Source organism: Gorilla gorilla, chromosome 6, assembly GCF_029281585.2.
Source record: "Gorilla gorilla gorilla isolate KB3781 chromosome 6, NHGRI_mGorGor1-v2.1_pri, whole genome shotgun sequence".
Lineage (NCBI taxonomy): Eukaryota > Metazoa > Chordata > Mammalia > Primates > Hominidae > Gorilla > Gorilla gorilla.
Window position 1 is genome coordinate 163,847,787 of NC_073230.2, and position 10,410 is coordinate 163,858,196.

Genomic DNA, 10,410 nt, shown 5'->3' on the forward strand with positions numbered 1-10,410 from the left:
GAACGCCTCATTTCTGACTCCTGACACAGTGCCAGGGCAAGGGCACATCCATGAATGCTCCATGAACGAACAATGCAAGCAAGGAAGCTCCCTGAGGGCGGAAATGGTCTTCGTCACCACTCTGTTTTCAGTACTCAACCCACAGCACAGGTGCACTGAATTAATAATCGTTCTACCCAATGCAATTAAAAGGATTAACAATGCACGTTATAAATTTTCTTCTCATGTTCTCTTCCCCAATTTACTCTTCAAACAATTCATGATTTGATTCACATAGACTTAGAATTTTAGAAATATCCCTCATCTAGCTAGCACCACAAAAGCTGAAGAGAACCGGAGCTCCTGCCTCCAGTTCCCGGCCTAGAGTTACTTGTCACAGCTGAGCCCCCTTTTAACATGAGTAACAACAAGGATTAGGTACATAAAATTTGAAACAGGATGGAAAATAGTAGGAATATAAGATGTAGACAAAACAATCTGTCCTAACGAATGAATCCACTTTTCACTCCGTTAACTATCATTTCTTTCAGTCTTAAACCCAGAGTTACCCTTTCCCTCCTCCCCCACTCAAAAAAAAAGGATACGGCAGAAGAGTTCCACACTGAACGGACAGAATCACCCAAGAAGGCTGAAAAAGAAAAGATTAAATCAAAAAGTATTCTCAATTTACAAGTGGCATGATATTATTTTACTAGTGTTGTTCTTAGAAATTAAAAGTCTCTGTTACAGCCTATTTTAAAACATCCAGATTACAAGCATGAATATTCAAATAGAAATATTATAGTCAAAGATTAGTTACTAATACCCAAGATGAAAAATCCAATTATAGAATGAAGCACTACCATATTTTTTTAAAATTATGTATAAACATTTAAGTTCCAGGTTTACACACTTATTACTGCTGACCCCACAATTAGGACAGGGGAACTGCCACCCATCCTGCCCCACCACCGCCGCCACCTCATCCAGGGCATAGTCAGCCTCTCATACGCTTCCTTCTTGAATCCCAAATTCAGTCAAGTCTAAATTCATGAGGTGTTTGTTTGTTTTAGTGAAGTCAAGCAGATACAATGTTTGTAAGCCATAAAAACTATTTCTAACTGCCTGAAAATATTTTTATAAATTCTAAAAACTGAGATTAATTATAAAACAGATTAATTACTACCTTTCTGGGTAATTTATATTTTTGAAAAATTATCTTGTTTCTATGTTTAATTTTTATAATTATACAAATCATTCTCCTGATAGCTCTACTTCAGAAAATTACTATCAAAATGTAGTAATGCCCCCATTACTACATTCTGGAAGGCAGCTGACTTCCAGAAACTTCAGCCAACTGAAACATACATATATACTCACTACCCACCCATCAATTCATTCATCAAATATTTATTGAGAATCTATTTTATGCAGAGATGGTGCAAGGCGCTGGGGATGTAACAATGAAAACGAGAAACGCAGTCTTTGCTCTCCTGCAACTCATATTCCAAGCTAATGATCTTCAAGCTATTTTTGTCAGGTACACCTTAAATAAATTTCAGACAATGAAATGCCCCCCTTATCATTTTTTAGATGACATCTACAATTTTTCAGCATAACTCTAAATAAGCATATTTTCTGTGAGAAGAGGAATATTAAACATTTTATAAAATAAAATAAAGATTGGCAGCTGTGCCTGGGATAATTACTTCATGATAATTTGACATTTACCAAAGGTTTTAACTAAGTTACTGGATTAGTTATCTGAAATCTGAAAGAAGGCACTTAATTTTTTGATCTATGTGCCTTATCCAACATATCTTCACATTTTTTGATAGTCCTAGAAAAATTCCAGTTAAATTTAAAAAAAATGGGCCAGCATCAGGAATCTGTATTGGCCTTGACACTTCTGAATTCAGAACACCTTCATGTAGACCAAGCTCTCCTTTCAACAGCAACACCCAGAAACCCCTCTCTGCTCATGATGCCATGACTGAGCACTAAGGGAAGAGTCCCTAAAACCAGTCTTTCTAATTGTCCTTTTGTCTGCTGTCCACAAGAATTTTCAGAGCCTGGGGCAATGCACTACAAGATTAGGATGGGTGAAGGTCTGATTCTTCCTGTGTAAAGTGGGAGGGGCCACTGTGACCACAGGTGTGTTCTCAGGCAGCTTTAGGAAGGGCCAGTCTGGAAATGTTATCTATCACCTTACAACCATCCACACAGCATACACGCTGAAAATCTCCCCCCAGGGAGCTTGGGTAGGGTATCCGAGTTTAAAGACTGCTGGCTATCATAAAGTCCCATCCAAGCACAGTAGAATCACTGAGGCCCTACTTCAGATAAGTTTAGATAAAACAATGCAAAATTAGGATGTAGGCCACAGTACAAAGCAGAAATGGAGAACTACAAAAGCAAAGTAATAAGGAACTATTTATCCTAAAGGCAAAGAATAATATATAAAAATAAGCTGGCTGATCGTGGTGGCTCATGCCTGTAATCTCAGCACTTTGGGAGGCCGAGGCGGGCAGATCACTTGAGGTGACAGGTTTGAGACCAGCTTGGCCAACATGGTGAAACCCTGTCTCTACTAAAAACACAAAAGTTAGCCAGGCGTGGTGGCGCACGCCTGTAGTCCCAGCTACTAGGGAGGCTGAGAGAGGAGAATCGCTTGAACCCTGAGGCAGAGGTTGCAGTGAGTCGAGATCACACCATTGCACTCCAGCCTGGGAGATTCTGTCTGAAAAAAAATTAAATAAAATAAGCCCACTACAAGTCAGCAAAATTAACATTTCCAATGATGCCCAAAGGCCACTGAGAAAAATATCTCAATTCAAAAAATAATTTAAAAAGTTTTGGTGCCCAAAGAAGCAAGTTTTAAACATTTATAAGATTCAAATATGTAAATGATAAACTGTCACTGTGTATAAAGATGCCTTATTTTTAAAATGCATTGTCAAACTTCCTATCAAGGTAAAGGCCAAGGGATATGCCTCTAGGGAACCAGGTCTCAGCCTTCAGTCATATGAATTCAGACTCAACTATTGGCAGCAGGATCCAAAATAAGACAGGCCCATAAAGTTCAAACTAAGAATATCAGGATCTACTTGAAATATCTTAGAGTGAAGGCAAACTGTTGAGTCAGCTCCGAAGTACTCTACCACCTTGTAATGTAACACAATAGTCCCTGGACAATACAGGTGCTGCCAAAAATTACAAGCAGGCTGGAATGCTACTGCGTACAGATGAAATGTGTCTGTCACTCATTTTAAAATACTATAGCCAGAGGGGGAAAAAGTTGGGTTCGAACACAGTAAACTACCTTGGCAAAATGGTGATAATCCTAGATGCTAACTGCTAACTGTATAAGTAATGGGTATTTCTACTTAGCCTTACATACTGACTTTCCCAGGAATATGAATACTGTGTAAAATGAAGGAAGACTGCTTTGTTTAGCTCAGGAATTGATCGCCATTCTGAAATGTCACCTCACAGCGGAGACCCCACTTGTGGGGTATGATATCAATCTGCAGTTGCAGCAGCTACCGGCAGTGACTCTACATATAGCAGCAGCCATGCCCAAGTGTTTACACATTGAAATGTATATTTATTATTTACTTTCCTTTTATTTCGCCTTCACATTTCAGTTTAGGCAATTTATATATACATATTTTAAAGGTTGGCTTACGTATCGATTCATTTCTGGATAACAAGGGGGGTGCTACAAAGTATTTATTACAAAAAGGTGGTTTGGGGTCAGGCAGGTTTAAGAACTACTTCTGGTAGTTGGCCTGGCAACAATCACCTAGGCCCCAAGGATGTGTTAGAAAGATCACCCTTTCACATAACATCTGCATAAGATATGCAAAGCCACTTCACTGAGACAATAGCTCCAGGCTATTGTCTGAGAGAAAGAAAGTTTGTAGGAAGGAGAAGGAAGAGACAGAGATACTGTCCCTAAAGCAGTACAAGGAAGCAAGCCAGAGACAAAAAACATGTTCCAAAGAAGAGGGTGCCCCAGCTCAGGACCTCATCCAAGGCAGTTTCCGACCCTGGGTACCGGGGAGGTCACCACTTCCCAGCAGCCAGGCGGCTTCTCTGGCCCCGCAGTTTGACTTACTGGCAATCTTTCTATTTTTTTCCCTTTTTCTTTTTGTTTAAGAGATGGTGTCTCACTGTGTTACCCAGACTGGAGTACGGTAGCTATTCACAGGTGTGATCACAGTGCATGGCAGCCTTGAACTCCTGGCCTCAAACAATCCTTCCACCTCAGCCTCCTAAGTAGCTGGGACTACAGGTGAGTCCCACTGCACCAGGCTGGCAATCTTTCTTAATTCCTAACACTGTTATTGTTAAACCACAGTAACTTTCATACTGATTTCTTTTTAAGGCAAAGCATTTAATAACATGAAGAGGGAAAAAATGGTAGTGGTATAGAACTATTTTAAAACAAATACTTAATAGAGAAGATCTGAAATAAAATCGAAGCATTGGAATTACAAAATTTAACAAATTTTTAAAACACACATTTTAACAGAAGTCAACTAACTTATTAGCCATAACATAATACAGTAGGTGGATAAACAAAATCTGAACAATTCTTCCACTAGCTGAATCCCTCATTCTCTGCAATAAATTACCCATAGGTCAAGTTGGATACACCCCAGACGACCAGTGGGTAGACAATGTGACTAAAGGCCATTGTGACTCTTGTCAGAAAGGAGTTCCACAACATAGTTAATGGGGGACTCCCTTCAGCTAACTGAAATTCAGAACACCTTGCCACAGTAGGGATGGAAAGTAACCCTGTCCTAGAGTTACCTCCTGACAGGCCTTAGCTTGCTTTTGGAATGAAATACACTCTTACAATAATTCAAACACCCATCTGATTCAAGGCATCAGATCTGTTTCCCATGACAGGTTTCCTTGGCTCAGAAAACTTCCAGGCAGTGGTAACATGGGACGAGTTCTGTAGCAGGCATAAAGGATGACCTAGGATTACTTATGACATACAGAAACCATGCTCTACCTTGGTTTAGCTGAAAGGGCCTGAAGCTAAGGGAAGTTACTCAGATGTTAAAGATGTCCACAGTTATATGGCAACTTTCCACATAAAACAGGACTTTAGGGCCAGCACGGTGGCTCATGCCTGTAACCCCAGCACTTTGGGAGGCTGAGGCAGGTGGATCACCTGAGGTCAGGAATTCAAGACAAGCCTGGCCCAACATGTTGAAACCCTGTCTCTACTAAGAATACAAAAATTAGCCAGGCATGGTGGCAGGCGCTTGTAATCCCAGCTACTCGGGAGGCTGAGGCACGAGAATCACTTGAACCCGGGAGGCGGAGGTTGCAGTGAGCTGAGATCGCGCCATTGCACTCCAGCCTGGGCAACAGAGCGAGATTCCAGCTCAAAAAAATAAATAAATAAAATAAATAAAAAATAAAAATAAAACAGGACTTTAGCAAAAACCCTGAAAAGAGCTATAGTGAAACTTCAATGTACTGCTTGCAAGATACATGAGGAAAAGATATAAAACAAATTATGTTTACTACTGACCTTTACAACAGGTAAGTCAAAGACTTCCCGAGCTTCTCCCACCTCTGGATTGTCCCCATCCTCTGAGATTATGTGTGAGGCTAGTGCATTGTAGGAAACTTCCTTCGCTTTTCCAGCCTTGAGAAGCTGAATAACCTAAAAAACAAGAAAATCCACACAAATTAAAATGGGCAATACTGTACTGTACTCTTGAATTACAGAAATAATTATTGGGCATAATACTACTTTTTAATAAAAACACACCATACTCCCCACATAAAAACTAACAGCCTTTTACTCTGAATAATATGCCAATGAAACTTTCGGGGACAATCAAAAGCAGCAAATCTTGATTCACTGACCAAGTCAATGACCAAGTAATGGAGGCTATTGTGAGTCCAGTAGTGGACATGGTCTGTCCTCAAGACAGATGGGCTGGACAAACCAGGAGACAGCACAATCACTGCTGCAGTGGGGCCACGCACATGGTGCTCCTGAGCTTCCAACTTAAAGGCTGGGACATTGGGAGCTTCACCATAATTAGGGAAAGATTCTGGAAGACAAGATATGTGAGTAGAACCCTCGTAAACGTCTGGGTGTTAGGCAAAAATCCATACATCGAGGAAGAGGGAGCAGTGTTGAAGGGACTGAACAGGTGAATACAGAGCAGACCATAAATGGGCTTTCTTACACACTATGCAAAAAAGTCTGTGCTTCATTCTGGGGTATATGCAGGGCCACTGTAGGATTTCACACAGGAAAAGCAGCACAGATTTCATACAAAGATGACAGTCCATGTGAAAAGAATGGATTGGGTAGGCTGGCTGTGTTTGGTTGGCTAGGTGACTAAAGACAAGAGACCTGTTAAGAAACAAGTGCAATAACCCAGGTGAAAGAGGCATCCACTAAAGGGATGTCCTGATGGGCAGAAAGGAGGAAGATGTGAGAGAATCGGCAAGCCTTGGTGTCTGGAAGGGGTATAAGCAAAAGAGCAAAGTCCAGACTGAAATGGTGGTGAGTACCACTCACTGAGGAACACATCAGAAGGCTGGCAGGTGGGGACACAAGGACGTGTTTTAGTTTGGGCATGCCATTCTTTGGGGGTCGTGTAATATCTGGCAAGAGGCATCCAGTTGCAGCTACGAAAAGATGTGGATCTCCCTGACAGAAAGTCATCAGCATTATTACATAGATGGGAGCCACAGCCATGAGCGTGAAGGTGGTCGCAGTGCAGAGTGCGAGGGGAGCTAGAGAGGAGACACAGCAACTGATACTTCAGGGACAGGTAGGGAAGTGCAGTATCACAGGAGAGGAGCGTCAACAGAAGCCAAGGAAGTGAGGGTTAAGGAACAGTCGACAGTCAAGTGCTTCAGAAGAGGTGGGTACTGTCTAAGCTGACAGTGCACACCAACTGTCAAAGTGACATGGTGCCCACAAAGCTCAAGTGACCCACAAGGGCAACCCTCTTCCAGGTCCCCTCTCTGCAGCAGAGAGCTTTCTTCTCTCACTTATTAAACTTTTGCTCCAACCTCAAAAAAAAATAAAGTCACCCACAAGCTAGACAACCTTTTCAGAATACTTTACTGACCACTAATAGATATGAACTAGAGCAGAGGCTCAATATTTAGTAAGTGAAAAAACAGCGGTCACTGGCCATGGGCCACTTTACCTTTCTTCCTTCCCTTGACCTCTAAGCATTTTTAGCTTCACGCATCCATTCGACTGGTCTTCAGAAAAGGCACCCCTCCTTTTCCTATCCTCCAGTCTGTTTCTGATCCTACTCCCTTCTTCATGAGTTTCCCTGTCCATAGCTATGTTCCCTCCACCTGTAAACAGTAAAGTCACCCACATCCTTCCACGCGCTTGTGACGCAACACAGACCCCTCCCCAGCCCTCTCTTCCTCAGGCACCTTCTCTATTTCCTTCTCAGGACAAACTTCCTGAAGAGTCTAACCTTTCTGTTCTCAGTTTCCATTCACTCTTCAACTCCCTGCAATCCAGCCCCTTCCACCAACACTCTACCAAAAACACTTTACTCGGTTTTCACGAACTTTGAGGATGCCAAAACCAATAGCTTCTCTTCAATCTCCACACTACTGAGTATCTTAATAGATTTATCTCATATCACTCTGTTCCAGATATAGTGATTATCCTGATGTATCCCAAACGCATGAATGCCTTCATTCCTCAGCACATACGCTCCACATGAAAATATTCCTTCATGTTCTTAACTTCTGCTTATCTCAAAACCCAACTGAAATGACATCTACTGAGTGACATTTCAGTGGTGTCTACTTTGCACCCCAGCGGAGAAATCTGCTACACCTTGTACTGTGATATGTCCAGGTGTGCTGCCTCCCCACCAATGAGGGGCGCTCAAGGGCAGGTACCATGTCCTCTTCACCTCTGTATTATACCTGGCACCTAGTCCATGCCTGCCTCATATTAGATGGTCAACATGTGAACTTATAATCCACAGTCATAAGAGTCAGAGAATCAGATGTCCAGGCTCAAAACTTTTCAGAAAATCTACTGTTTCAGATGAAAGTGGTTTGCCAAGGATTTTTAAGCACTTAGATTTGATTCAAAGTCGAGTAAATATGGCTCCAGTTCAACTTGTTCCAGGTTTTAAGTAACATTTGATTCAAGTCCTCTATAAGAGCCAAAGTCCTAAAATGAAACACGAAGGCTAGGAAGGAGGGGGAAGAGAAAAATGGTGGATAGCAAAAAACAAAAACAAAAAAACAAACAAAAAAAAGGGGGGCTGGGGAATCATCAATACTGGAAAAAGCTAACACTGTTACAGGCACTCATCTTGATCGCTCCGTGTTCAGCAACTGTTTTACTCTGTAAATTCAAAGATAGAAGGCTTTTTTTTTTTTTGAGACGGAGTCGCGCTGTTGTTGCCCAGGCTGGAGTGCAGTGGCGCGATCTCGGCTCACTGCAACCTCCACCTCCCAGGTTCCAGCAATTCTCCTGCCTCACTCTCCCGAGTAGCTGAGACCACAGGCGCCCGCCACCACGCCCGGCTAATTTTTGTATTTTTAGTAGAGATGAGGCTTCACCATGTTGGCCAGGCTGGTCTCGAACTCCTGACCTCAGGTGATCCACCCGCCTTGGCCTCCCAAAGTGCTGGGATTACAGGGGTAAACCCGGCCTTGAAGTCTCTTTACCCTAAAGTTACAGGGCAAAAAGGGTCCAAAAAGTTGTTACTAACATACAAGGACGAACCTCAAGAAGGCCAAGATCACTCAGCCTTCTACAATTCCTTCTACACCATCCAAGTTCATCTGCTAAATATGAGTCTCCGCCCTTCCAGGCCTAACTCTGATCACTGGGGATCCCCATCCTCCAAGGTGGGGGCCACTGATGTCACACCCAAGGCAACATAACTGTACAGTTAAACTTTTAAGAAGGAAACATTTTGAAGACTAACCTGAAGAGGATATTCAACTAAGATGCATTCCTACCACGGACTGATAACTGTGTGACATCAAACAGATACATTATTATAGGAATACTAAGGAAACCCCACAATATCCTTTGGCGTGAGCCCAAACTACACAAAATTAAATGTGCAATGTGATGGTGTTACCAGGGTACCGTAAAATTAATCGTCCAAGTGGGAAAATCAAGGAAGACGAATGCCAGCCCCCACGTGCAGGGACACAGGCTGGAAGGGAGCGCTCCTCAGCCCCGCACAGGACGGCAGCTACCCGGGTGGCGGAGGCGGCCAAGCCGGTGCACGGCCACGACCCCCGCCGGCCGAGCGAGGCTGGGGTCCCCGCGCGAGCTGCCCCGGTTGGGGATCCCGGCGCCCCTCGTCCGCCCTCGGAGCTGCTCTCCCGGGAGCCGAGACGCCCGGCGCGGGGAATGGGGAGACGCACCCCGCGCCCGTCCCGCTCAGCAAAGGAGCAGAGAACGAGGCGGCCCGGTGGGTGGGGGGCGGCGACCCCAGGGCCGCAGGCCGGGGACTCAGGGCGCGCACTAGGGGCCGAGGTACAGAGCCCCAGCCGCCCCGGCCGCCCTCCCTCCCGCACTCCCCCGGGCCCCGGCCTCCCGCGCCCACCCCGCGGTCGCCCCTGCCCTCAGCGCAGTCAGGCCAGCGGCCTCGGCGGACCCGACGCTCTGCGCCCGGCGCGCGCCCGCGGCAGAAGCGGGGACGGGGACGGGGACGGACGGGGACGCTGACGGGGGAGGAGGCCGCGGCAGGGGCGGGCGCTGTACCTGCGGGTCGATGTCGCCCACCGCGTAATACTTGACCTCCCTGAACATCTCCTCAGGAACTTTGGGCGCCTGGTCCGACATGATCGCGGCTGCCCGGGAGGCTCCGCGGCGGCGCCCGGCCCCGCCCACCCCCCGTCCCCGGCCCCCACGGCGCCCGGCGCCCCCACTCGCCCCGCCAACGGCCCTGCCAGCGCAGCCCGGGCCCGGTCCTGCGAATCGGGGTCCGCTCCCCCTCCCTCCGCGCCCCCGCCCGCGCCCGCGCCGAGCGCCCGAAGCGCGGGAGCCGCGCGCGCCCTGCGGGACGCACCATCCCGCCCCGGCCACCGAGGGGGAGCGCCGAGGAGCCGCCCGGCCTCCAGTGACGCCCCGCGCCTCTGCCGCCACCCACGGCTCCGGGGTAGCTGGCGCCCGCCAGCCCGCTCTGGCCCTTGCGGTTCCATGGCCGCCGCTCTGCAACGAGGGGGCCCCGAGGACGAGGGGAAACCCGCTCCCCCCTCGGCGGGGCCGGAGTGAGCCGGTCCCGGGGAGGAGGGGAGCTGGCAGGCCCCTCCCGTCGCCACATGCGGCTGCTCGGGGGCGGCGCATGCGTGCGGCGGAGGGGGGTGGGGCCTTGGGGCCGCGAGTGGGAGCGGGAGCGGTTCTGCGGCCTCCTCGGGCTTCTTGGCCCT

The 10,410-nt window shown here is 46.6% G+C and overlaps 1 protein-coding gene across 4 annotated transcripts in view; it reads right to left on the reverse strand.

Moving 5' to 3' along the window:
* Positions 1-10,019, reverse strand: part of PAXIP1 (PAX interacting protein 1) — a 59,276-nt gene extending 49,257 nt beyond the window's left edge. Inside the window, exons 1-3 of one of the 4 annotated variants that reach the window (XM_055392182.1) lie at positions 9,743-10,019; positions 5,537-5,671; positions 585-628 (exon numbers count right to left, since the gene is read on the reverse strand). In XM_055392182.1, the coding sequence (XP_055248157.1) occupies positions 585-628; positions 5,537-5,671; positions 9,743-9,823 (260 nt within the window). In that variant the 5' untranslated portion in view covers positions 9,824-10,019. Of the gene's footprint in view, positions 1-584; positions 629-5,536; positions 5,672-7,184; positions 8,414-9,742 lie in introns of those variants that run through there. The other 3 variants (XM_063708875.1, XM_063708877.1, XM_063708876.1) reach the window with 3 other exon arrangements.
* Positions 10,020-10,410: the final 391 nt, after the last annotated feature.